General features: G+C 42.5%; 1 protein-coding gene across 1 annotated transcript in view; it reads left to right on the top strand.

Annotated features, from left to right (window-relative positions):
* ttll7 (tubulin tyrosine ligase-like family, member 7) overlaps nucleotides 1-14,696 on the top strand; it is a gene marked incomplete at its 5' end in the record, with an annotated part of 71,786 nt that extends 57,090 nt beyond the window's left edge. The window contains 5 exon segments of the mRNA XM_083911588.1: nucleotides 596-676; nucleotides 4,067-4,227; nucleotides 6,424-6,597; nucleotides 14,417-14,520; nucleotides 14,523-14,696. Coding sequence (XP_083767714.1) covers nucleotides 596-676; nucleotides 4,067-4,227; nucleotides 6,424-6,597; nucleotides 14,417-14,520; nucleotides 14,523-14,578 — 576 coding nt within the window. The 3' untranslated portion in view covers nucleotides 14,579-14,696.
* Between the last annotated feature and the right edge of the window lie 327 nt (nucleotides 14,697-15,023).

The following is a 15,023-nucleotide window of genomic DNA, read 5'->3' as shown; positions in this document are numbered from 1 at the left end:
ATCTAACATGAGACTTTTTCTGTAATGGACTTAGACTTCTCTTTATTGATCCTTTGGGATGACTCCTGCAAGGAAATTGAGATTCCAGCAGCTTACAAAAGACACAAGGGAGGTATAAAAACAATACAGTATAAGATAACCAATAAACTCTTAGCTAAATAAATACAGAAAGTATTAAAAAAACAGGTCAAAATAATGTAAAAGAGCTAAAAACCGGAGAGCTACTGGAGAGGCAGCCATCTCCTACAGCGCCAGCGCTCCATGGAGATATACTGTATGTGCGAAAGCTGAAAATGTTAACAGATGAATGCAGCAATGTTACAGATCCCATGTCTGAGCTGAAGTGTGAAAGGAAGTGTGTGAGTGCGTGACGATGGGTATGACTCTTATAGTTTTAAAATACTAAAAGAAAGTACTAGACTCAAGTTTACAATCTGGTTTCTTGGTTGTATTGTCACTGGCAGTGATTGAACTGCACAGCATACTGCCTGCCCTGTAGGAATACTGTATTAACACTGGGTTTTGACTGCTGGGAAACAGCAGAAGTAAAAAAAAATTACAAGAACGGCAATTTACCACAACTTTTCTTCCACAGATCCTCGACAACTGGAAATACCACAAATCAAAGGTGGCCTCCTATTGGCTGGTGAAGCTGGACTCTACCAAACAGCGGAAGGTGAGTCTTGTGCTGGAATCAGATTGCAAGATATCTGAGCCAATAGATATCTTCAGTAGAGTCTTCAGTAGCTTACCTCTGGATAAAAGGTCCGGTCATTGTTTTTTAAGCAGACTGCATCATAACTCCAACAGACAATGATAGACAGAATAAAAAAATTATAAAATTAGAGGACTTTCCAAATAGGAAAGTTGTAGCCTATTGTTTTGAAGGGAAGGTTGGTGGAAATGTGGCCTGCTGCTGCAAACCCTCAACAGTACAGATGGAAAAGGAAGATCTGGTAGGTTTGTGTGTTTGAGAAAAACTAAACACTGTGTTGCGCTAGTTAATGGAAAATAGTGATTAGTTGCAGTTACCTCATCAAATAAGTAACTAAATTACTTCACAGATTTTTTCCACCAAAAGTATTCTGGTATTGTGCTAGGTAACTTTGTGGATGTATATTTGGAAATTGTGCCATTGGTAATGTGCCTATATCTTTCGTTTCAGTAGACTACTTTTGGTATTTTCTCCACTAGGATCATGCTGTATTCATCAGACTAATATTTTTTGCGATGTTTTTGACTGCTCAAGAACCTCTTTTGATTGTGTGTTGTTGTCTGATTTTGCATGTACAGAGAGCTTTCTTTTTAGCTTGTTTGTAACAATTTGTTGGTTTTATTGCACTTACCCTAACAAGCGTAGTCTGAGGAGCTCAGCCTGACACAGAGAACAGAGGAGATGATGCACGTTAACCTCTGAGCTTATTAATATTATAAATACAATACAATTACAATACGATATTACAGTCTTTAATAACGTATCCCTGGGGCCCGTTTAATACCAGGTTTTTTGTACAAAAGAGTAGAAGAGTAGTAGCCATGCGGCAGCAGGGTACGTGGATGAAGTGGGAGCAGGCGATGGAGCGGAATGTCACCTGGAAAGACATCTGGAAGTGGAACCCCCAGCGGATCAAGTTCCTGATTCAGGGGGTGTATGATGTCCTACCAAGCCCATCAAACCTGTGCACATGGGGCAAGATAGAAACACCTGCATGTTTCTATCTTGCCTGGAACACATCCTGAGCAGCTCCTCCAAGGCGCTGAGTGAGGTTAGGTATCGATGGAGGCACGACCAGGTCCTGAAATCCATTGCTGAGGCAATCAGCAAAGGGATCAAGGGCAGCCGGTACACCCAAACCACAGCTAAGGCCATGAACTTTGTCAGAGAGGGGAAAGGCCAGAGAAAACATCAAAGAACTGATCTGCTGGTATGCTCTCCACAGCCAGAGACTGGGTGATGACGGTTGACCTGGAGAGGCAGCTGAAAATTCCACCACACATCACCCAGTCCAGACTGAGACCTGACATCATCTTGGTCTCAGAGGCCACATAACAACTCATCTTGCTGGAGCTAATGGTTCCCTTGGAGGAGAGGATGGAGGAGGCTCATGAAAGAAAGAGGGAAAAGTATAAAGAGCTGGTGGAAGATTGTCGGAGTAACGGTTGGAGGACCAGGTGTATTCCAGTGGAGGTGGGCAGTCGGGGTTTTGCCGGTCACTCCTTGAGCAAGGCCTATGGCACACTGGGCATAACAGGTGCCAACCGAAGGAGAGAGATAGGCAACAACGTGGAGGCAGCAGAGAGAGCCTCCAGATGGCTCTGGCTGAAGAGGGGAGAGCAGTGGGGGCAGTAGAATGCCACTTGGACACAGGCCGGGGTCTTATCAGCCTCAGCTGGGTCGCCTGGAGGAGGGTGTCTGTTGTAAGACCCGAAACACCCAGAGATCCCAGGAAACAACACTGATGATGTGTCCAAGGTTGTGCATCAGTAGATCTTTCTGTCAACTACAAGTATACAGAAATTTGCAAAAAAATATTAGGCCGATTGGTCCAGTATTATGAGAGTGTAGTTGTAGAAACTGAGAGATACACACACAGACGATCACATGATCCCTTCGCTTTCGGCTGGTGAGGAAAATAACAAACAAGCCTTTCAGTAACAGTAATTTTGTTACTTAATTTGAAAATGAATGCATTGGAGTACTAGTTACTGCCGAAAGTAACACTGCGTGAGAGAGAACCTTTGTTTCGTCTCATTTGTTTTAAAAAGTCTGAAAAATGGGCCACATTATCATTTAACACCTTTATACTTTTCCTGCCGTCACCCTGGTCCCCACACTGCCTATATACTTTCACCCTGTAAAGAATGGACATTGTTAAAACTACTGAATATAACAAAATGTCACCTCTCCTACCTGTTTCCTTTGAATACTTTTGAACAACTTTTAAAATATGAACATTATCCCCACATCAATCTTCAGAGAGAGAGAGAGATAGAAAAAAGACTTGCATGAAGATCATTATCATGTCAGACAGAGAGAGGTAGAGACACCAAACAAAACAAGAGGGGACAAGACATGAAATGGCATCCAGTAGGCGTGTCAGTAATGATGTGAACTCTCAGCCGCTGCTTTCTGCACAACTGTGCTTGGGTGCGTTGTGGGCTGTGGCGCAGCGAGCCGATGTTTTATTTGGAGTGGAGCAGCCTAATGAGCAGCAGGCAGAGGTCAGGAATGTAGCGCCCACCACTCTGCCATTTGATTATCATACCAAAACATATCTGTGTGTATGTTTACTCATCTATCAGTTTGTCTGAGTGTATATGCGTGTCTCGCTCGCCTCATATTGCTGTAGGGAAATCTTGCCTCTTTGCATCGCAAACACACATGCACGCACACACACAGACGGGCACGTCAGTAATGAGGAGCAAGGAATCAAAGTCAAAAGAGCCACAGCGATGCACTCTGAGTGAAAAGAGAAGGAAAAGGGGAGGAAGATAAGGCAGTGAGGTGGGAAGGGATGGGGAAGACGATAGAAAGATGGAAGGCTGGCGCAGGTGTCCTCAGACCGCCTGGGAACTTCTGACACCTTCTCTCCAAGACTGACGTGGGAGCAGCAATTAGTTCTCTCCCATGCTCTCCACTGTCTGCCCCAGCCTCCTTTTTTTGTCCTGCTTCTACCACAGCCACATACACACAAACTACACATGGCTGTATGTCTGTGCATGTTTTAACATGAATACAGAGATAAAAGCACTGTACATGTGTGTAATGTACGGTCTGACTAAATTAGTTGACAGGTTCTTTGAGCATTTACAGTGTGTTGGTGTTCTTTTGCATGCATCCATCTGTCTGTTTATACATTAATGACAGCTTGCTCTCCATTACTGAGTAAATGCATTCGCCTCTGTGATTACTAATTTTAAGATAAGATTAAGAAAAAAAAAAACATACATTTTTAACAAATGCCAACTAAGGCATATCAATTAGAGACGCTGTCACATTTTGTCTTGCAGCATTAATTTCCTTCATTATCACATACATCTCCCTCTCACTTTCTCTGTCACTCAGGTGTTGGACATTGTGCGTACCAATGTACGCTCAGCGCTGCAGCGGATCTGGAGGGAGCCAGATGTAGAAAGTCTCCACCTCTACCGGCTCTTTAACCGCATCTTCAACCGGCTGCTCTGGAGTCACGGCCAGGGCCTGTGGAACTGCTTCTCCAACACAGGGTAGGCCAAACCAAGCAAGGTTGTGAGCTGGGTTAGAATTAGGACGTAACGGCTGGTGTATGACTGAAACAAAAGTAGTTTGTCAGTGTTGTTTGATCATGTTACAATCCAAAGTGGGCAAAGGCAGCCTGCCTTCATAGAAAGAGGAAAGGCAAGACATGTTGATATTTTGACTGTAATTGGTGACTTAAACCAACGAACCAAAAAAAAATAAAAAGAGACATTGCAAATTTGTCCAGGGGATCACAAAAAACACCCATAAATCAACAGAAAATTGCTGTTCATATTTTCATGGACAATAATTCTTCTAAATCAACACAAACAAGTGATCACACTGCAGGCCAATTACCACTTGGTTCACTGCATAACGCCACTCTTTCATCTCCATGACTAGAAGTTTACACACCATGCAATCACCCCATGTCCTTAATCCCAGTATTCATCAATATATAATTTTCAGTGACAGCAAGGACAATTTGCCATTTTTATTCAGTGTGACGAGAGAAGCAACTGCAGCTGAATGGCAGAAAATGAGTGACAGACCAACCAGACCTCGCTGCACTTTTCTGAAAGCTCTTGGGGATGAAAGAAACATGTTACTCTGTGGATACAGGGTGCAAATTAAGGTCACAAATCTGGGCTGTTAATCAGGGCTTTTCACAGGTGAGAGTCAGAAAAGGATAGAGGAGGAATGGAAGCAGGAAGGAGGTAAATGAAGGCCTCTTAGTCCTTTTACTATGGTTTGTTATCAGACACTTTTTTGATGTGACAGTAAGTGGCTTCCTACAAGATGAGCCACTGCAGTGATAGCCAACTTGATCATTCGTTCCTGTTGAAACCCCAAGACAGCACACGCACGCATGCATGCACGCATGCACGCACGCACGCATGCACGCGCACACGCACACACAGAGTAAAACTACTGTTTCCCATCAGTAGTTCGCGTTTCTTTCTTAAACACAAGTTGGCTTTCACACATTTATTTCACAAACATTAGCACAATTTCAAACAGAGCCACATATGCAGCAAAACACACGCACAAGCACACACACACACACGCACACAAAACCATAAAATGACAGCTGCTGTGCTGGCAGCTTTTCATCTCGTCTGTGATGAAGGTGTGACCTTCTTGCATCTACTCCTTTCCATATTCTTTACAGTTCAGTTGTTCAGTGGCCGTGTTTCCCACACAGGGTTTAGAGGGTGTAACTGAAGACGCTGCCCACAGCTCTCCATTTTCTTCCTCCCTTACTTCCTTGGTAGTTGAGGGCCAGTGAGGAAGGGTGGGCGTGAGTATGTGATAGCGATGAAAGGGATGATAAGCAGAAGGCGAGAAGGGGAGGGACAAGGTGACAGAAAAAGCAGAGACTAGAGCGATTGAAAATGAAACATCTTAAAAAAAATAAACAGTGGAGGAAAGCGTTGGTGGAGGAATAGAGGCCTTTGAGGATTAGCCTAGCCTAGCTATCCCCAGCATGCTGCGCCCCGTGCAGCTTTTGTCTTTTGGCCGATCCAGCTAGCCGTCTGCCCGGCCCCTCCCTACAACAGGCCACGGCCCAAAACATGGATGAACACAACAGGGGGCTCTGATGTCACGCTGTGACAGAGAAGCTTTGCACCTCGAAAAGCCCCACCCCCCCTTGCTCTCTGTCTCTTGTTTGATATTTTATCTAAGGGACTTAACAACAATCAAACGGCCTAGCAGCCATTGTGGGCGATGAATTCAACAGGCTTTGAAACCGACTTAGAGAAAGAGAATGGAAACACACACAGTTTTGAACCCTTTTAGAGGAAGTACCCCCCGCCTCCCAAGGAGTAAAAGGGGGTAGACATCAAACGTACCCCCCGGGGTTGTGTGTCTCAGTTGTTGAAGCTCTCTCACAGTCAGGGGTATGTCCGGGGTTGTAAAGGGTGTTAACTGTACTTGGATTTATTTCATCCTTCCTCTCTGTGTGTCTTCCTGCATGTCTGCAGTGTGTGCGTATGCAAATGTATGTGCACACATATACAGTAAAGGCCACACATCAGAGAACATATTTCCATATATATATGAATGCACATGACTTAATCTGTTTGCCTACATCGTGCATGCACATACAATTCATGTACTGTATACTTGTGTATATTGATGAATTCAACAACAACCAACTGAATGTATCTTTGTGTGTGTGTTTGTGCCATCTCGCTCTCCAGTTCATCATGGGAGACCATCTTCAGTAAGAGCAGTGAGGTGGTGTCACCTCAGGAGTTGCAGTGCTGCCGCCGCCTGGTCCAGCTGTCCAGAGACTGCCTGTTGGTCGTCTACAAGTTTGTCTCAGAGTCCCGTGGCTCTTTGACCGGACTCAGCCCCGAATGGGACGACACCAGGTGAGAAGGACACCCAACCCTTTGATGTCTTCCCACTGAGCTCTTATTTTCAAAAGACTTTTAAAGCTTTCCTGGTGTAATAGATAGTGGGATTCAAGGTTAAAGCTCAATTCAGTGTCCTTGTGCAAGATGGTGAGCTCTTGCTCTGGATGGAAAACGCAACAATCTAAACGCTTGAAAAGTCTTCAGACCCATAAGTAGATGATTTTCATACAACCCTGTTTCCCAAAAAGTAAGTGTATAATGTAAATAAAAACAGAATGGGATGATTCACAAAACATTGAAACTCCATATTTAATTGAAAATAACACAAAGGTAACATATCAAATGCTGAAACTGAGAAATGTCATTGTTTTTTGAAAATGATGTGCCCATTTTAAATTTGAGCTCATCAGATTACAAAATTCCTACCAGCCGACGAGCAAAGGAAGATACAAAGTGTTGGAGAGGAGGAACAAGAGCTCGCTGGAGGAGTTTCCATCTCTCAACAGTCCCCCTTCATCTCTACAGTGTCTTCAAAGTGGTTGAAGAATATTTTAGTCTATATTTTTAAGACCGTTTAAAACAGGGGGGACAGTGGCAACAAAAGACTAAAAAGTTGTGAAATGCTAAAAGAAAACACCTGGTGGAACATCACACAATTAATTAGGTTAACTGGCAACAAGTTATATGACTGGGTATAAAAAGAGCATCCCTGAGAAGCTGAGTCTTTCTTAAGTAAAGATGGGGTGGGGTTCACTTAGGTGGGAAAATAGTGCAACAACTTAAGATGATTATAATAAAAAAATAAGACAAAGGGGACCACAAACTGTTGAGCAGCTAAAATTCTCCATGAAGCAAGAATGGACCAACATTCAACTTTTAAAATGACACCAATTGGTCTCCTCAGTTTCCAAACGTTTACAGAGTTGTTAAGAGGTGATGCAGCAGAGTGGTAAACAGGACCCTCTCCCAACTCTGTTGAAACGTGTTGCTGGCATTAAATTCTAAATGAGGATATCATTTTAAAAAACAATTACCTTTTTCTGTTACAACATTTAATATGTTGTCTTAGTGCTGTTTTTGATTACATATAGGGTTTCAACGTTTCTATTTACATTTCACACAGCGTCCCTACTTTTTTGCAAACATGGTTAGAGCTTATATTGCTCTATTTTAAAAATTAAACTAGTGCACCATCTATATGGTCATAACTAGGGATGCTAATGTTGACTGTTTTTGGATCGATAGCCGTTAACAGACAGGCAGGCCACTGAGTCCCAGTTCACCTGTTCGGGGAAGTGGTTCGGACATACTACAGCTGCAGAAGTACCCGTCGCACAGACAAGATGTTGCGTGCATTGTCATTGACACATGTAGCTACTTCCCTGGAACAGCTTGTGCATCTGCACGACCAGTACAAGTCTGCAGCTGTATGTTCACACCTTGTGTAGGATGGCCGACCCAAACCACCAGTCCCCATCAACACAGCAGCATGTGTCATGCACTGTTTCAAGCTCTTTCTATTCTTCTAAGTACGGAGCAACAGAGCAACACAGAGGATGCCAGGCAGACACACAGCTGACACACAGACAAAAAGTGTGGTTGCACGTGTCGCGAGTTGTATTTCCTTTTAAAAAAAACCCCAGCAATGTCAAACTTCTTCTTGTTGGTTAACGTTAGACAGTTGATTATTTACATCCCTAGTCATAACAGTATCAAAACGCTATTACACGACTAAACTACTACAACTACATATCAGGGGCAGGGAAGTAAGCCCATCAGGACATCCTTGGTGTTGGGAACATTTATTTTTGTGAAACTGGTTAAAGATTAATTTGTTAAAGCAGTATGAACCAAAGAGATGCCTAGTATGGTAATAAACTTTGTTAAAACTTCCTTCAGAAAAAAATGAAAAAAAAAAACAACTAAATGAATGAACCCACTTTGACATACAGACAAGAAAACTTTGATTTCAACAGCTATCATCATTAAGCCTCTCAAGAAACATTTCCCCTCTCTCCTCCGTGGAGACTTAGAGCCATCATCTTCAACACATAACCCCTATAAAACAAACAAAAAAAATATCTATTTTTAAGGTTGATCCCCGCAGGAGACAGCAGCTCAGGTTTGCAGTAAGTGAACTTTCTAAAGCACATATGCTTTGGGCTGGCAGACAGAGAGGGAGGAGGGTGGGTGGAAGGAGCGGGGGAGTGTGCTGTTAACAGGAAATAATGGCCCACAGATTAGCGCTCAGGTTAGCTCCGGGCCCCCCGAGGCCTGCTTAATTCAATTAGAGCCCAGATGAGCCTGTGCAGCAAATGACCTTATGAGAGAGAGAGAGCTCCTTTTTTCCTGGGGCCTCGCTTTACATGATTCATAACTCTCGCGCATATTTTAACAGGCTATCACTTTGCGCCTACAGAATAAAAACCTCAGCTGTTTAAAAAAAAAAAAAGAAAGTGTGTGCCGTTTGTGTACATTTGTAGAGCTACTTATGTTTTGACTAATCTGACATTGTTGCTTTGATTGTTAATAATGAGCATATTTGTTTTGAGGATTGATTCAAGAGTATAAATTAATCAACGGACTACAAAAGGACTTTAAGATAAAACTGTAAATTTTATAACTCGAGCATGCACAAAATGACACACTGGTGTATCCATATGTTTGCAGTATCCTTGAGAGTCTGTGTAAGCATGCATTGGTCTGTCTCTCCTGATTTCTTCTGTCTATATATGTCTGTGTAAAAAAAGCTTACCATTTGCTGCTGGACCAGCCTCTACCCATGGCTCCACCCCTGCTGCTGTCGCTGTCGCTTCTTCCTCCTCTTCCTCCGTCTCTTCGCCCCTCGACGCAGGTCTCTGCTTGGTTTAGTTCTGCTAAACCCCCCCATATTCCAGCACCGTCCCTGTTCCCTGCTTTCTGCTGCTGCCCACCACCTCACAGCTGTAACAAAGGCAGGGTCCCACCTGCCCAATGATGGTTGCTTTGGCTGCACACCCAACAGTCTAGCATGGCCTCCTCTCCTTTCCCTCACTAATATTCAAATAAGTGATGTTTGGATTGATTCACCACAGCATGAGAATCGACTATGTTTCAAATGATTTGATGCCCAAAACTGTAAACAATGTATTTGAAAGAAAGGAGCTAGGAGAAGGAAGCATTTTAAGACTGTCTGGAGCACTGTTTGTCCACACTGCAACCATTTGGCCAGCTTGCTGTACATCACAAGCCAATCACCCTAATGCCACATCTTCAACTATGCCTTTCACGCAACGCTTTTATCAAGAGCATTTCACCCTGAGTGTATTTTTAGTACGAGTGGCCTCTGTGAGAATTGAGGGCCTCACGTGCACCGCATCAGTGTCATGATCAACCTTAGCAACGCTCTGTTCTTGTCACAAGAAGACAGAAAATGGCTCGGCTTGCATCATGTGTTTTGCAGTTTCACACAGTTCATACTCTCCATCAGGCATGCAGGGAACAGTTGCGATCTGTCGCCACTTCAGATAGATAAGAAGCAATTAGGATTATTTTCTCATTAATGCATAAGCTTTCTATGAGATGGTAAATTGTATATGAGTGTGTGCGTGTGCATGCACATGTTGTGACTATTATGCAACAACCATCCGCTCCTCCTCAATGGTTTGCACCCAAACCGACCTCAAACTATTTCTCCCGAGCTGTGTCCAGATCCAGCTAACATGTGCGTTCAAAGGATGGGTTCTGTTTGAAACAATATTCACATATACACTTAAACAGCGTTCTGGTTGTCCATACTGGCTGTGAAGAGATCACTTCCAAACAAAACCCAAAGTCCTTGTTACAAGAGTAACACAAAGAGAGAATTTTGTATTAAAAAGTTGAATTTTGGAAGATACCCACTCGATTTGTCTAATAAGACTACTGTAACAGTATTGGAATAACAGTATTGGAAGTGCCTGATGGATTATGGGTATCAGCGAAGTCTATGCACCAATCTGATAGCATGTATAAAAAAAAAGTAGTTTCACTCAGATAAAACAAACATTTTCCTGGACAACAATTATTCTTGTTAGTGAGAGCTATCTAAAATTTCTGCATTTTGGAAAATCCTACCAGTAAAACAGTGATGTGTTCAGTATTCAAGAAGTGACACTGGTGATTTAAATCAATTATTATTTATTCCTAGATTTATTTATCCATGTTCTTTTGGTCATTGTTCTGTAATTTAGATAGTAAAGGAGTGTTCTATGGCATTCATTCTCAGTATGTATTTGATCATGCTTTACAAAGAGTTTTACCTGAGCCAGGCTATACGACAATGATAGCAATCATATCACACCAATAAAGTTGGAAGTATACAAATAATAATAATGAATGATAATCATTTTATAATTAAATAAATATTTTAACACGGAAGGATAAAATTGTATTGGAACATCTCTAATGATTACTGCAACCAGTAACTTTCAGTGTACATACAGTGTGGACATGTGAGTATTGTTTCAAAACATGCTTGAAAGATTGAGAACCTTTACTGCAAACTTGTCATTTATCATTTATTTAATCATAAATATAATTAGGTTTGTTTGATCAGATCAACATCATAACTACCTATCAGAGAAGTTGTTTTAAAACTAAGAACTGTGAAATTTCCTTATGCACCCACTACTGGCCAGCCAGGTTTGAGAACACAACCATTATCGACACTTATATACATATACTTAAGCATGTGTGACATTTCTCGAAGGTTGAAGTGGACAGATATTCTACCGCTTTCAGTTCAATATGAGATCATACACAAAAAATGCTTGTCTGAAAGAGCAGTCCAGCGAACCTCGACATTTTGACTACTTTGACTACACAGATTGAAATCAAATATTATATAATCAGAAAATTTGGCTCTTTTGAACTAACTTAATATTCACACCGCCTCTTGTGTATGTACACACACACACACACACACACACACACACACACTTGCGGAGCTCTTTGGCACACGTCAAAGTGGGTCTGTTGGCCGAGGTCTTTGGGGTCTCCATTGTCGGCCACACCTGCCTGCTCTTGTTCAAGCATCCTTCCTCTGTCGAGTGCCCTGATCAGGTGTGTCAACAGCCTCATGGGTCTTAGCAAAGTCCTTCAGTCTGTGTGGGCAGATGAGAGGAAGTAGCCAAATAGCTCCACTAATGACTTTCTTGTTAAGCCTGGAATTACTGTCACTACCCAAAGACAATTTCCCCATGATGACAAAAGTTTCAAATTCTATTAAGTTTCATCTGTTTGAAAAGTGTGGCAGTAATTAGGGTTAATTGGGGTGTTAGGCTGAATGTGGGCTGCAGATAACCTTCAAGCCTCTTTGCACCTCTTGGTTTATGATTGCGTCAGCTATCTTGGCAGTCTTCCCCTCTATCCTTAGTCATGGCGTTTCGTTTTGTCTGACCTCCTCTTAATTCTCTGTGGCAGTTGCATCTTTATGGAGGACCTAGGACTAGGGTGGAAGGCTTGTCAGTAGGAACAGCGGTACCTTGTAGCTTTCCATGTAAAGAGCGGATCAGGAGAGTATCTTTCCGTCTCCCTGTCAACTGATGGATTGAAGCAAAACACAACTGCATGAACAAGACTCCCCCTGGCTTTCAAGCATGAACGTTGTTGCCAAGACCTGCTTAGTGATCAAAAGGAGGATGAACCTGAAAGATACCGAATGAGAGTCCAATTAAATATAGCCTGCAGAGACAGCAGCTGCTTGGACGTGAGAGGCCCGCCTACCCCACCCCTTGACACTACCAGCACCGTAATGCTTTCTATGGGCCGAATATTCTCAAAGTGAATAGCAGAGGATCTCGGAAGAACACACATTCGTGCCCCCAATGAATGTTCAATATTTTATTTTCCTTTTGTCTTCTTTTTTGACCGTCAGGGGTTTCAGTAAAAGCCTCATGGAAATGAAGGAGGGAAAGAAAAAAAAATCCCTACACCGATCCATAAACAGAATCCCAATGGAAGAATATGGTGAATCTCGTAGAAGGTGATGGAATGAGCAGCAGAAACATAAGTAATGTAGAAGAAATTAATGCAACAGTGACAGAAAATCATGGTGTGAAATCACTTAATGTCACTTTTGAAGACTGCACTTGTGAAGCAGATGTGCCAGGCTTAAAGCAAAGCAGATCCTGCACTCCTGTCCTCTTGGGTTTAAGTGGAAGAGTTTAAGATGAAGTGACGGACTGAGCCATTGTTCCCCATGTCCGGTCAGAGCCGAGGATACGCTGGAGGGATACCTACGGCCCACTTGAAGCTGCTTCAAGGACACTCTCGTCGGACTAAATGAAGTTAATTTGAATCACTTCCAACTCTCCTGAGTCTGGGGCTGTGTTGAAGCGGATGCCCTCAGCGACAAGTACTTTTTTTCCCTCTTTCCGGTCGACTTTAGAAGAAACTGCTCAGCTAATTTGTCCGAGAGCGATTTCACAAGGAGAGAGAGCTGTCAGAGAAAAAGTATGCTATCCCTGCACCAGCTTGAAAGAAGATATTATTTCTTCACTCTGTAATCCTCAAGCCCCAGTGGCTCCCTTTTAAACAGATTGTCACATCTTAAACACTTCCACAGGGACTATTTCTTTTGTCCATTGTTCTTGTTTAACTAAACAAATATTCAATGTATTTTATTTATAAGCTAAAGATCCTTGCTGCAGATGTGGCACTATGAACAGTGTGCTGCAAAAGCCCACGAACGTAAGTCTCTCTTTAAACTGATCAGTCTGGAAGAAACGTCTCTTGTCTCGTACCCCAACATTTGCATAACCTTCAGTTAACCTTGTCCAGGATTTGATCATCTCATGACATTGCTCTGACAACCATATCTGACTCATTTCCAGTAGCTAAGGAAGATGGGAGCAGGGTTCAAGCCCCTCTTGACACCATCTCAACCTGACGCTGGTCTCATTCTCAGGTACTGGAACGCTGTTAGCAGGAGCTGCCTCACTGCTCTGTCTCGGTGGAAGGTGTCATAGAAAAGTCTTAGAAAGGTACTGACGCCTATGCCTCGGAATGATAGGTGAGGATTTTCTGTTCATGATACCAAAAATTTAAAAAGGTTCAAAGTTGAAAAATTCAGTTGTCCGAAAAGAAAAAACATTTGTCTCTATACGGTCAATGATGTATTACTCTGCAAGCACATACATAAGTACAGCATAGAACTGTAACTGATAGCATGATGTATGTGGAATTTTAGATTTGGTACATTACATGAAATTAGAGCTGTAATGATAAATAATGAATCATCAATTATACTGACGATCGAATAATCAAAATAGTTGATAATAATCTATGATGATACTTTTAAGCCAAAACGCCAAACAATTGCTGTTTTCCACAATTCAAATATGAAGATTTGATGCTTTTCTTTGTCATACATCATAGTTAACTGAATATAGTATTTGGGTTTTGGACTGTTGGTCAGACAAAACAAGACGTCTTGTCACTTTGGTGTGCCAACCATCGTTTTTCACTATTATCTGGCATTTAATAGACAAAATGATTGATTAATAAAAATATGTTGCAATCGTTAGTTGCAGACAATATACCCCACATCATATAAATCTCAAAATTTAATGACATTTACATTTTATTCCTCGTTTTCAAGGGGAGGGTGATGTCGTGATATCCTGAAATCACAAGGCTATTATTATAGTTGAAATGGAGGCAGCCATAAAATGGAAGAATCAATATGTGAAAAGTGCGGTCTCAGTGCTGAGCACTAATGCGCCCGACCTCTAAATTGTGACCTTTTGCATATCTAATCCTCTCATTATGTCCATCCTTTCCCCTAATCCCTCGTTCTTGTCCGTCTGTCCAGGTATCTGCTGCCAGTGACCTCCCAGTTCATCATGAAGTGGCCTTCGTCCAGCTTTGGCCGCATCTCCTCGGCTGTGCCACGCGCAAGCAGCCTTTTCGCCGCCAGGATGGGGCACTTCTGAGGTTACCGTGGCAACCCTGGCTTCCGACACCTGCCTTTTGACCTCAGCCTCCCTCCCTTGACTCTCGCCCAGCCAAACTCTGAACTCAGCAAGTCCGGTGCAGATCTGAATTTGAGGCAGCTCTGGAGCCTCAACCTGCGCCAAATTCTCCCGTGGAAGACCAACAAAGAAGAGCCAGATGATTTCGGATTGCTAAAGGGCCTTGTTCAGTTTAGATTAGTTTGGACCGGCCTAGACCAGCAGACCACCGGTACCCTTGACCTGTACCTTTAGCCCCAGTAACACCAGACAATGGGTTAACCCCTCTTTTGTCATTGTAATTGCTGTAATATACCTACTCACTGTACAGTTACGAGTCATGGTACTGTAAAAGGGAAGTATAACAAATACTAAACGATGCAAGGATTATTTATTTATGTACTTACTTATTTTGTAAAGTATTCCATGAATGCAGTGAATGCTGATGCAGAATGCAGATATGGAATG

The sequence above is a fragment of the Echiichthys vipera genome, assembly GCF_963691815.1.
Source record: "Echiichthys vipera genome assembly, chromosome: 3".
NCBI lineage: Eukaryota > Metazoa > Chordata > Actinopteri > Perciformes > Trachinidae > Echiichthys > Echiichthys vipera.
This window is presented reverse-complemented; position numbering and strand designations above follow the sequence as displayed.